This window comes from Panthera onca, chromosome A3, assembly GCF_046562875.1.
Source record: "Panthera onca isolate mPanOnc1 chromosome A3, mPanOnc1 haplotype 2, whole genome shotgun sequence".
NCBI classification, from domain to species: domain Eukaryota; kingdom Metazoa; phylum Chordata; class Mammalia; order Carnivora; family Felidae; genus Panthera; species Panthera onca.
In genome coordinates this window covers 47699200-47713120 of record NC_138341.1, presented here as the reverse complement: position 1 = coordinate 47713120, position 13921 = coordinate 47699200, and the positions used below count along the sequence as shown (strand labels likewise).

Here is a 13921-nt window from a genome sequence, read left to right as displayed (position 1 = left end):
GTCAATTCATTCTACTTGAATAGCTAGGAAACATATACCCAGATATAATCCAGATTATAAATGTGAACTGGAAAGTTACCAGAATCTGACAGCAAGAGTCCTGTGTTCCAATGTGGAAAAACTTCCTTTGGTTGAATTTTCTTTAGTATGGCAAATATTTTTCTCAATTAAGACAGAATTTAACTTCAAGTATAATTTAAAATGGTAGTAGAACAAAATTACTTTCAGAAGAAAAAAAACATGCTCAATACTCTATGCAAGTTTACTTTGTTATGGAAATAGTCACAAGGCTCTTTAATTATTATTTCAGTAGAATTTGTAATTAAATGAATGGCAGCTACCAACTTAGTTCTTCAGAAGTCCACCTGTTCAGAATGCAAAACATGACCTAATAAAGGATGACAAAAATTTTATAATTTCATTTTGTTTTAAAAATAGAACTAAGCAAATCAGATGACCAGCTAGATCAGGATAATGTCCATAGAGAAGCAGAGAATTGCTGACATAAAGCGTCACAACACTAATGAAGTCAAGTGAAAATCATCTAACTTATGTGTGCAGAGTTATCACCTTTGTTTAAAAAATGAGTGGTCATTGTGCTTCTTTTAGATTGTAACCAATTTCCACGCAGTTCTTTTTCTCCTAAAGGATCACATAACCTCTAACCCTTCCATGGATACTTACCTTTTTTTCCTCATACTGTTATACAGTTTTTGAGTTACATCATATGTTTCCAGAAAACAAACAAACAAACCCTGTGAAATGAGTTAGTTAGTGCATATATACTCATACTTCGTTCCTACACTCTGTAGGGTCTCCCCACCTAATCATAGAACACACAGAAGGCGTTTGGTAGCCAACTGGCACAGGCTAGAAGGATTTCACAATACAGAGAGAAAGCACTCAACATTAAGTGAGCTGTGGTATACCAACCACAAAATCATATATTTATTTTTCCAACGTTTTCTTTTATTGATAAAAACTACACAAAAGCTAATTGATAATTAATTTAAAAAGCAATGTTATACATTATCTTGTGTTTAGAAATTTGTCAACTTGGCAGTTTTATTCATTGACCACATGGCCATTGTTCTTCATAGGAATGAGTCCATATGAGAAGATTTCTGCTGGTCTTTCCAACCAGAAGTCTGTACAGATCCCTTTCAGAATCCTTACACAGTGAAAAGTCACAGTGAGGACTGCCAATAAGAAAAAAAAGCAAATCAAAACTCCTCATACTGTGTACTTCGTGTGTTTTGAAGGATCATTCGCCCAGATTTTAGTGGATTTTCATTCCAGTAGTTTTGTCAAACTCTGTGGTCAACTTTCTTTGTGGCCTGTCGTAAAGCAAATTTTCTTTTGGTACAACATAAGCTTTAATGCCCATGTTTAGGATTGGAAACAGATTCACTTGACCAGGAAAAAAAAAAAAAAAGAAAAGAAAATAAATCAAACAGGAACAAACAGCATTTTAGAGGAAAAATGAAATAAAGCAATTGAAATCAAGTCTGTAAGAATTACACACACCTAACAAGGAAAAGTGTATTGTGACCCCACTTCCCACCCAGCTCAGGTTCCCCCCCACCCCACCCCCCTCCCCCCTGTGGTTCTCCAGCCCAGGAACCATGCAGTGTAGAAAAAGCAAATATACAAACAATCCTATATGTAGCTAGGGTGAAATCTATTTTTATAAGAACTCGACACTTGGACTATTTACATCCAGGAGAAGTTTTGTTTTGTTTCGACGCAAAGAAAGTTCTGTAGTGTTCTCCTGGTTTTGCTGCAGGTGCATCCGCTGCCCTCTTTAAGCAGTTCTTTTTTCCTTTCCTGTGTGTCCTGGCTGAACAGAAAGGATGAGCCGGCTTGCTTGCTCGATTTTGGACACCCATTCTCCTTTAAGATGAAGCCTTCCCTCCCCGCCCCCAGCCCCGCCGAGGTCCCTCCCGAGGAGTTGGCCTTGGCGTTAGTTTGTTATTCTCTCAAGGTAAATGGCCGGCGCCGCCGACCGGGCGATGGTGGCGATGAAGCTGTGGTCGCGCCCGAGCTCCAGGCTGGGGGTTTCGTCCTGCTCCGGAGACACTGCTTCGTAGCCCTTGTTGACGCGGAGCGGCTGGTGAGCCTGGCAGTAGCCGATCACAGGCTGGTCGTAGCTGTAATAGGGCAAGGGCTTCACGTGGTGGGGGATCTGGGTGGGAGGAAGAGAAAGTCCGATTAAGAAAGTGCTCTGGAAAGATAAGAAGAGGGCATTCATGGCATTGTACTTTGTTCTCTTTCTTGCCCTTTTAAGGCATCAGCTCCTGATTCTGCTATTAATAAACGTTAAACAGAGTAAGGATTGTTAGTATTTAACTTGATATTGTTTTGTCCAGATACATAAGCCTTACATATGATTTTATGTACAGTGTATGTATGTGTGTATATATAATTTGTATATACACCTTTTATGTAGTTGTGTGTATATATACTTTATGTAAAAGTGTGTACTTTTTATGTATACTTTTATATAAAGTGTGTATATATACACATACATATGCATATACATATATATGTATATATATACACTATATATAAAATCATAAAGATGTTTTCATGTTCAGTCCTATTATCTTTCTATGTATTGTCATACAGACAGTTAAAAACAACCTAAATTCCCATCAACAGGGAATTTTAAAATATGTTAGGTAAGTTCACACACTTGAGTACAAGTATACAAAGACTGGGGTGTCTGTCTATTGTAATATGGCAAAATATGATATTAAGAGAAAACAATGTGAAAAGAATGTACAGTATGTTCCATTTTGTATAAATACAAATATAAACATACATAGAGTTTTTACTTTTAAAATATACTTATATACAATTAAAATCTTTATTGTGGGCATATATGTTTTATTTAAACCTTTTAAAAAATAATCACAATTTCCTATAGATTATTTCTAACAATTCTATAAATCCTGGACCAAGGAACTGAAGAATCATGAAACTGGGCACATCCTTGTGTTCATAATATGTAATGTTATTGATTTCAAGCTAACAAGCCAAATATGTGTCTAATGTTGGAATAAAATGCCTGAATAACTGTCTATAGAAATCCCTTTTCATAGGAAAAGCTAAAAATATTAAAATTCTAGTAATTTCAAGTCTGTGCAGCTTTTTATTAAACCACAAATTTCTGGTAAAGAAAAATAGAGAAAGGAATATGAGGGTTGCTTAATTCTTTTTTTTTTTTTTTTTTTTTTTTTTTTTTAACAGAGCATGAACAGGGGAGGGGCAGAGAGAGAGGGAGACACAGAATCTGAAACAGGCTCCAGGCTCTGAGCTGTCAGCACAGAGCCCGATGTGGGGCTTGAACTCACGGACCGCGAGATCATGACCCAAGCCGAAGTCGGCCGCTCAACCGACTGAGCCACCCAGGCAGGCACCCTGAGGGTTGCTTAATTCTTGATATCACACTAAGCATTTCTCATGACCCACTAGATCCAGTCTGATACTCTTGGTTAACAAGTCCACAGGTGATAGAATTGCAAACACTCCACTGTCCTCTCAGGCAAGAGATGTGGCAGTTTCAAGTATCGTCTCCCAGCTCCAACTCACTTGCCGTAGTTGGCTTTATGATGCCAGGCTGGGTCTCTGCAAACTACACTGCTGCTTGGCCTGCTGCTCCCTATTAGACTTTAACAGTGGGCCCACTGGAGAGAGATGGCAAGACTAGAGGAGCTGGAGGAAACTGACCCCATGGTGGGCTTCCTCTCTGCTTCTTCCTGCTCCAGGGAGCTACCTCACCAACACTCCTTCATATTGGTTGTAGCAGCACCTTCCCACAAGAGCAGGCCATTCCGGTTTGTAGTCTTCCCAGCATTTGATCCCATCATGTCCCCCTCAGGATCTCCAGCACCAAGGAAATCTGAGATGCATCTCTGCAAAGCTCCTCCTCCAAGCTTGTAATTTTACAGTTCCAACATGTTCGTTTAGCCCCTTGGTCCCACAGGTGGTAGGGCTGGCAGTTACTTCTAAAGCCGTTGCCTCTGTTACACTATGGCACTTTTAACCTTTGCACGAGCTGAGTTAACAACTCTGTATTTAGTTAGCAATTCATGTAAATGCTTTGTCAAGATAACTGATATGTTGTCTGTCTCCCGATTAGACTATAGACTAGACTGTATCTGAGTCTTTCTGTAGGTTAAACTACAGAAATTAAGGTGTTATAATTTGGTAGAGAAGTTAACCCCCAAAGGCCTTATGGGTTAATTGTTCTGAAGGAAGTTAACCAGTGTTCTATCTAACTTGGCAGCCTTATTTTCACAATCCATTCTTCCTATTATTATATAAATCCCTCAAATGATCATGCAACTAGGTCTTGTGTTTTCTTCCTAGTATCCTCATTAATGTGTTAAGCAAAATTTTGACATAAATTATGTTTGTATGAGAATTCTGTTTTGAACACCTCTATGCTTATTAAGATGAAAGTCACTTTCTCACATTTTTAAAGATATAGATTAAAGTAATGTTTTCTATGGCAGATCGCAACTCATTACTAAGTTATAAAATCAAATTAATGAATCCAGATAAACATTTTAAAAATTGAATTAACTGGAACAGAAAATATTAGATTATATCATGAATAAGGGTAAATTGCTTCATAGAAGTTTTGTTTCAAATTTGTGTGTTCATAAATGTGTGTTTACTGAGTCACACTGTGATTATTTGTTAAACTGGGAATCACAATAAAAGATGCTTCTAAAAATACTCAAAACACATAGTCAGGTTATGTGATCACAATAGCTAGATAAATTCTCTTGCTTCTTTTACTATTCTCTTTTTTCTAACTCACATAATTCAGTTTTTCTGAGCGAGTGAGAAAATTAAGCCAATATATATTTCTTTATTTTTGGATGAGACACGTTGACTTCTAAATGGAAGGTCAACACTGTTTTCATCAAGTCTTAAGAAATAGTAAAGGAAAGATAATTTCTCATCAAACAAGATGTTGATATAACCTGGAATATACAATGCTGTTCTCAAAAAAATCTGAACAAGAATACATACTAGGTCAAAATTTTTATTGACACAGAAATGTTTTAGAACTTAGACATTAATTTCTGGGCTGAGAGTGAGAACAAGGAACAAATTATAGGACAACATGGATGAATTACTAGATGAAAAATGTATTTATAATATAAAGTTAGGTTTGCCCTCAATCTATGGTGGGGTTTTTTTTTCTTACTCATATAGACTTCTCCTTATAAATCAGTACAGGTCCAGACATGAAATGTTTGTCAGCAAGTTCTATTTTAAGTCACCTCATAGGATTTTGCTGTGTGTCAGATAGGTGGAGATATCTGCGATTAGTGTCATGGGTCACCAAAACTCCGAAAAAGCATAGAAATGAAACCACTTCATTGTGACATTTCAGCAAAAAGAATTTTATGAAGACCTTCTTAAGAGTTACATAGTTCATTCTTACTTTTTCATCGTTAACAGGTGGAATAGTATAACTCTAAAACAAAAAATTCACCAAATGATTTCCAATGACAGCAACATTCACTGGTCATAGAATATGTGTTGCACACTTTCACTGAAATGCATGACTCATTGTCAACAAAATAGCCAAATTACTAAAAGGCATCAAAATAAACATTAAGCATGCGTTCTGGTTTTGTCCACTATCTCGTAGTACCATGGATAGTTCTCCTCCAGTCACCCATGAGAAGATTCCTGAACTACAAACATAACTTGGATGAGCGGTAAATGCAAAGTGAGACAGAGTCCTACAGATCCTACTAAAATTGAGTTCATCTACAAATGAAAACTTATATGTGAACAGTGTTCCATTTTCATTGTAAAATTCCAAAAGCTGAACTAAAATGGGAACAAACAACTTCATATCTAAGCCACAGTGGCATTTACCTTCAAATTAAGTTGATTCAAATGTCCAGGGACCTGCATTAACTGCAGAACATCAGGTTCATATATTCCATCATCTCTGAACTCAGAAAATTTGTTTTGCTATTACATTGGACCAGTTTACTTTTTACTTCAATGAACAAGGGCTCCTGCCATTTTCTCTATTGTATTTGGAGACAGGCTTAGAACTTCCAGCAGGACAAAAAACATTGTAAAGCTCCCTCCTGCACAACAGCCCAATAGCAAGAATTGAAAAGCCTAGTAAATTGGCAAGCTCTGAAAGGATATCTGAGATGTTTGCTCATTTACTCTTAAAATCTATTCTGCAGGGCACTATGTAATCAACTGATTTTGTGGTTTTCAAGGAGCTAAGAGACTGAGGTCTTGTATTTTATAGTAATAATGTACAGTACATTAACCACCTGGGTCCCTGTGTGTATCATTGTTTCCTTTCCAGCAGTCAAAACAAAGTATCCTTAAGTTCCCCTTAATGTGTCTTTGATATTTTTGTAAATGTGTTCTTAGAGCTTTTCCAAACGGTCCCTGTGTTCCATCAGCTCTCTGACGGACTTCATTCTGTGGCACAGCACAACAGCACGACTTAAAGATGGCCTCATTCGTATGCTTCACTGCTCATTGATTGCTTTGGAAACTGCACTTTATTTACAGATAATAGGTGTGGTGCATGGAACGAAGGAATCTCATCGGGGAAATATACTATCCTGAAATTCTGTCATTTGCTTCTCTCAAGAATGTGAACACTTTAACTCAAATTGGATTTAAACTTTTATAGAGGCACATAAACTTCTATAGAGGCATATTTCATAACTAAATCTGAGGTAGGTTACAAAGGGGAAAATCATTATAGTCACTAATTATAAGTCACTTTAATCCTGCCGAGTTTCCTGCAAATCCCCTGAAAATGGGGATAATAATGACATCTCATTCACCTCTATAAATTTCAGATAACTCTGAAAGTATTCACTGATTCTCAAGAAAGCAGGAATACACTGGCAAGACATATCTGCTGTAGTTTAACTCAACACTGACAGTGTCTTTCCTGGAAATGTTCCCTGTCTTTTGTCTTACAGTTTCCATTCGAGAGATGCAAGGTCTTGAGGGGTCACAGAGTGGTTCATTAACAGAGGCTCTCAGCCCTACTTTGTGCACTCAGAAGCTTAGATACCTTAGTGGATGTCCTGGTTTTCTGAAAATATCATTTACCCTTTGCCTAGAATATGTGTTTTTTCTACCGTGCTGGAGAGAGTGGAAAAGGACACACCCCTCTCAATTATGGTGGCTCACAGAGCCAGTGATTCAAAGAGGAAAGTGAAGAAAAGAGAATGTGTTTAAACCTTGGGAGGAAGGGCAAAAGTATAGCGGGATATGCAGAGTTTCAAGAGTCTACAAATTGATTCAGATCCCATAATTTTACATCCATAATAATTATATTTAAAATGAGAAATGAATGTGTCTGTGTAGTTAATGTGAGAGTAATGTGAAATGGGCTCTTGATATATGTGATCATGAAAGGCTTTTGAAGTTCAGTTTTGTTATAAGCATGAAATTCCAATATCGTTACCCTCTTTTCTCAAAGGTATTAGCATTAGTTATAAGTAGTTTAATAGTCTGATCATTTTAAAATTACCGTGCACTACCATTAGTCTTATTTATTAACTTTTCATGAACATTGTTCACATTTCAGTATGAGTTCTTTCAATTGAAGTCATAAAAAGTTGATTTTCAATTTCCTAAATGACATTTGGTCTCTAATTTTTGGAATTAAAGGGTAGTGTCTGACTACTCAGACCATTTAAAAAGTACCATCCTACAAATCCAGATGAGGAATTCAATGTAGTTGAATTGCTTAATGGAGATGGACATTTGGTTTATTGGAAATAAAATAGATTAAAAATGAAGGGAAATAGCTAAATGAGCATATAATTCAGCCTTTATTCTACTCACTATGTTAGCCTGTGACAGGAATGGACAGGGCCTAAGAAAATGTAAACAAATTTGGCTAGAGGTTGTTTTTTGTTTTTGTTTTTGTTTTTCTTTTCAGGAATTTTGATCAAAGCTGACAGAACCTCAGCTCCTTTAAGTACATTGGGTAAAAGGGAGATTTAATGGACTCATAGACACAAGAAAGGATTTTACAGCTAAAAAGAGCAAGTACCACTGGGTCTCAAAAACAATTGACACTAGGAACTCGAATGTCACCAGGGTCTTCTCCGTCAATCAGGACTGAGAATCTCTACAAGTTATCTTCACATCTTGATTGCCCAACAGCTTCCATCATCTGACTGAGCACAGGGCGACAGCTTCAAAATTTTGCATGTTCCAGCCATAGTAGATCACACGAATGACCACAGTTCTTTCTAGCTCCCCTCATCAAAATGTAGAATAAATAGTGGCTGGTCTTGTGATTTTCTTTGCCCAGTAGTACACAGCAGCAGAAGTGCTGCTTGGGTCCCAAGGTTCCTAGGATCCTGGCCAGGTTAGCCACCGCCACGTGAACAAGCCCAGTCTAGACCACTGGAGAGTGGAAGGCCCTCTGGAGCCATGGAGGCATCTTAGACCAGCCAGCGTCCCTTAGGGCCCACAGAAGTTCATCAGGCACATGAGTCCAGGAGCAACCCCCCCCCCCCGCCCCCCTGCACTCCAGCTGGCCCCAGAGGAGCAGAATTGCTCAGCTACTGCCCTTCCTTCCAAAAAGCATATGAGACATTGGACTGAACTACGACACTGACAATTCCTACAAACCTGCTTTCATCCTTCACTTCTCAATTGAAAGAATTAAAATAACAATTGTCCTTTCATAAATTTTGTCTCTTTAGGTTTCGAATATCTGAAGGCATTTGTAATATAAAAAAGGGACACAAGGTAAGAAATGAATCGAAATCAACTCATCAAATTAACATTATTTAATCCATTCGACAATGAAACATTCTTGTTCATTGTTTTTAAATGCAGGCTCGCTTCTTAATTAGAAAACACAATTATCTAAGCATTAGTTTCTTTTCGTCGAACAGTAAAACTTTCAATATCACTTGACATTATTTCTAAAACATTTGCTATACGGCTTATTTTAAAGCACAGTTTTGAAAAAGTACCTTGAACCCAAAGGTCAAGATGGAAATTTGAGTCCTGAGTACTATCTTTCCAAGTTAGCACTCAAATGAACGAAGATTTTATTTAATAGATGTTTGTTCATTTGTTTTTCCATCACCAAATCAAAAACTCTTAGAAGTTCCTGTAACATACAGTATAGAGGAGAATAAATTAAAAGAAAAATTTACTAGCATGTAATAAAATGCAACCAGAGGAAAAGCTGCTTGAGATTAGGGAAAGGCCATTTGCAGGACTATAAAACAGTCAGCAGCTTTGAGTATCTAAGACCAGTGAGGTAGGAAGAAAAGGCAGGGTTGGGGCAATTCCCGGTCATGAGAAAAATCAGGATAACATCAGAGGTTGAGAAAAAGCAGAATAAGCCTTACTTTCAGGATTCATATTGTGTAACACTGAGTAAAGCCAGAGTATAACTATACCAGAAAACTCACCTCCTATTTAAGGAAATGGTGAGTTCTTCTTCTTCTTCTTCTTTTTAAATGTTTATTCTTGAGAGAGACAGAGACAGAGTGTGAGCAGGGGAAGGGCACAGAGAGAGAGGGAGACCCAGAATCTGAAGCAGGTTCCAAGCTCTGAGATGTCAGCACAGAGCCCCTCGCAGGGCTCAAACCCAGGAACTGTGAGATCATGACCTAAGCTGAAGTTGGAAGCTTAAGCAATTTAGCCACCCAGTGCCCCACAAAGCCTATCTCTTTAAAAAAGAGGCCCATGCAATCTCTGACATCCTAACACTGTATACACACACAAAGACTTTACTCCCTAAGCAGTAACAATAATAAAGAAGAATCTCAAGAAATAAGATTCAAGAATTTAACAGAAGACAATAAATCACAGTGATTAGTGGAAAAAGTCAAGATTTACTAAAAATGAATGAAACTGGAAACAATTTAAAATGCATTTTATTTTATTAAAAAAAATTTTAATGTTTATTTTTGAGATCGAGACAGAGACAGAGCATGAGCAGGGGAGGGGAAGAGGGAGAGGGAGACAGAATCCCAAGCAGGCTCCAGGCTCTGAGCTGTCAGCACAGAGCCCGATGCGGGACGAATTCATGCGAGATCATGACCTGAGCCAAAGTCAGACGCTCAACAGACTGAGCCACCCAGACGCCCCTAAAGTGCATTTTAGTTGAAACTCATCATCCTGACATTGCTTGGCTGCATACCAGGTATTCACGTTATTTGTTGAAGGAAAGAACAACAGCAATCTTCTTTTTCCCACACTTTATTTTGAAGATTAAATCAGTAATAAATACGAAAAAACTCAAAATAATCTACTCATATTTGTCACAAACACTTATTAAATTTATTGATCTTTGGTTTTGAAAATCTCTAAAGAAAAACAAAAGATACTGGTGCAAATTGGTAACTTCTGTTTTGTTTATGGGCTGATGTGTTTACCAAGTAGCTCTAGCATGCAAAATACACAATACTAAACACAGTACATGTTGGCTTTTCATCTTGATGGGACTATTCAGACCATTTTAATTATTTTTTAAAGGTTTTTATTTTTATTTTTGAGAGAGAGCACGTGAGCGGGAGAAGTGCAGAGCGAGAGGGGTACGTACAGAGGATCCTAAGCAGGCTCTGTGCTGACAGCAGCCAGCCCAATGCAGGGCTTGAACTCACTAACCTTGAGATTCTGACCTGAGCCAAAGTCAGATGCTCAACTCACTGAACCACCCAGGTGCCCCTATTCAGACCATTTTAATGTTTATTTTATTTTTGAGAGACAGAGACAGAGCGTGAGTGGGGGAGGGGCAGAGAGAGAGAGAGGGAGACACAGAATCCAAAGCAGGCTCCAGGCTCTGAGCTGTCAGCACAGAGCCCAATGCGGGGCTCAAACTCACGAACCAGGAGATCATGACCTGAGCCGAAGTCTGCCGCTTCACCAACTGAGCCACCCAGGTGCCCCAAGACCATTTTAAAGTTAAGTTCTTGGGTGCCCTGGTGGCTCAGTCAGTTGAGCATCTGACTTTAGCTCAGGTCATGATCTCACTGTCTGTGAGTTCGAGCCCTGTGTGGGGTTCTGTGCTGACAGCTCAGAGTCTGCAGCCTGCTTCAGAACCCTGCCCCTCCCCCCCACCCCACTAGCACTCTGTCTCTGTGTTTCTGAAAAATGAATAGACATTATAAAAAAATTTTTTTTTTAAAAGTTAAGTTCTGACAAAAGTTGCATGTTGGCATTTGCTTTACTTGTTCTGTTCTTATTTAAAGATGGGAACATGTTCTATTTGTGCACTCATGGTTGTCCAAATTTTAACTTTTAAGTCAGTCGTGGGATAACAGAACAGAACATCCACTTACATCTTTATTGCTCTCCTACCAGGCCACCTTGCGTGTGAGGTGTCCAGAGTTGATTAACTTAATGAATGAGGTACTAGCTGTACTTTGAAGTTAGCTTTGACTCCATTAACTGGAAAGCTTATTACATTAGCAGGACTCTCAGTGTTCAGTGAGGTTTTGGGCTAATGAGCTGGATTAATTAGCTAGTATTAACTTCTAAAGGCTTTCCCTCTGTTGCTCTGGCCTCCGAATTTGAAAGAGGAAGGACTCCCTAATAGTGCACTACAAGCAAACATCCTATCGAAGTGAAATCTACATAAATACTGCAATAAAAAATAGACACCATGAAATTTCAAAATCCACATCTTTCTCCTCTGAAAAAAGTTATGGAAGTTTTGATGATATACAGTGATGTACAGAAGACAAGTGTTGCTGAAATAGAAGGCAGTAATCACTACTGCTGGGAACTTAAAAACAAAACCGAACAAAAGAAAACAAAAACAAAACTTATTAGCACATGTAACAGATTCAGGGTAAGATTTACTTTGCAATCCCTTCTCAGAAATTTGGAAATGGTGGGAAGGTGCAAGCAGCAGGCATGAGAGACCTTTCTTCTTTCAGGGTCACTTTGAGTTTCTCCACAGTGTTCTGAGTAGCTTATTTCTAGTTTCCATAGGAATTTCTGTAGTTCTGTATAAAATTGTGTTAAATTCTTAATAGTGTCCTTAATTTGTTTTATGCAAGAGCCTGTATCTCGTCTAATCCAAATGTGACTGATTTGTTTGGCTTTTGAAGATATATTCCCTTTGTGATCCTCCCAAAGCATGCAATTCAATAGTGCAGTGGGTATTCAGTAAAAGCTAGAAATGTTTTTAAAATGTAGAAATAAAATGAAATGAAAATCATATATAAGGAAGGTGATTGGGTTTCTTGCATTCATGTACCTACCTTTTCATCCCAGGGTAAAAGTTTAGAGCCAAATGACAATTACAGACGGAAGAAAACCCCAGAAGGACGTACACCTTGATAGGATGAGTAACCTGATTCTAATAGAGTTTAAATAGAACTTCTTGGGGGACTGACTGATCCTAATGAAAAGAGGCATGGCAATGTATATTTAATTACAAATATAGGAGAGGTCCATTTAGAAAATGCAATTAAAGTTTTTATTCTGATCGAATATATTTTAGAACAGAATGGCAGAGTGAGGCATAAATAATATTGGTCTCATATTTTTTAATAAAACGTGTTAAGCTCTAGGTTGCTGCCTGGATCTCTGCCACTGAGTATATACTATTAAGGGGTAATTATATAAAGTGAATTTGCCATAATAGTGCACTTATTTATGTATCCATTCATTCACATAGCAAATATTTATCACTGGAGTTAGCTAACTTTTTCTGGGAAGGGCCAATAGTAAATATTTTAGGCTTGCGACCCATGCAATCTCTGTCACAACCAGTAAACGACTACCATCGTAACATGATAGTAGGCTGAGACAGAATGTAAACAAGTGAGCGTGGCTCCATTTCAATAATAATTGATTTATGAACACTGAAATTTGAATTTCATGTAATTTTCAGGTGACAGAAACTATCTTCTTTGGATATTTTCAACCATTAAAAGCAATAAAAGCCATTTAGCTTGGGCTTCATTTACTAAGCTAGGCATTGTGGTAGGTGCTGGGTGTATGAAGAAGAAAATAAAGGTCCGTCCTCAAAGAGCCTCCTCAGAACTGATAGAGTAAGACGAATGTAATTCTAATTCCCTGTAGGTGAAGCTGCATAATCCAAATCAGTGAAGAGAGGGAGAAAAGCACTCCCAGCTGGTGGACACTGCAGGTTTTCTTGTGAAGATCCAGGTCTTCCACGCTGGAATAAAGCTCTCAGTGGATCCCAGACAAAGAGCTGGACCCACACAACCTTGGTACTTAGAAGTCAGACTTGAACCTCCAGGTGGGAGTTCTGAAGTCACCATTCAGGTCATGTAGATCAAACACAGTCTGGCAGAATAAACGCCCAATGACCTTTCAGTGAAGATCTTAAGCAACACTCAGGCCCGTGAACCTGCCCCTGGGTATATGACAGCTTATATAACTGCAAGGCCCAAGGGAACTTTCCTGCTTTTGTAAAAGAGGTTAAGTTCACGGGTCATCTAACCATAAACAGGTTTTGTTTTGTGGAGAAGTTGAAAAGCCTTTCTCTTTCCCAGTCTCAACAAGCCTTTTCCCATATCTGGGCCTTTGTACTTGCCATTCCTTTTGTCTGGGATATTCTTATTCCAAATCTTTTCAGTAGGATGATGCTGATCCTTTGAGTCCTGGCTTAAATGTCACGTTTCTAGAGGGGCCTTCCCAAACTGCCCTAACTTGCCGCTCCATCACTACTCACACACGTAAGCCATTCCCTATTTCAGTTCCCTGGTTTTTTTCTTCGCAGCATTTATCAAAATGTTAAGTATCTGTGATCATGTGTATCTTTGCTCCTTTACTGTCTGTTTTCTCCCAGTATGAGCTCCATGCTGTCACAGAATGTTTCAGACTGATTTGGTATTGCCTTCCTAGAATATTTCAACAAATGTGTGCTAAAACAATGTATGAATTT

At 38.3% G+C, this 13921-nt stretch overlaps 1 protein-coding gene across 1 annotated transcript in view; it reads right to left on the bottom strand.

The window, feature by feature from the left end:
• Nucleotides 1–967: 967 nt before the first annotated feature.
• Nucleotides 968–13921, bottom strand: part of LRRTM4 (leucine rich repeat transmembrane neuronal 4) — a 706981-nt gene continuing 694027 nt past the window's right edge. Inside the window, exon 4 of the mRNA XM_078444645.2 lies at nucleotides 968–2185. Coding sequence (XP_078300771.1) covers nucleotides 1964–2185 — 222 coding nt within the window. The 3' untranslated portion in view covers nucleotides 968–1963. The remainder of the gene's footprint in view (nucleotides 2186–13921) is intronic.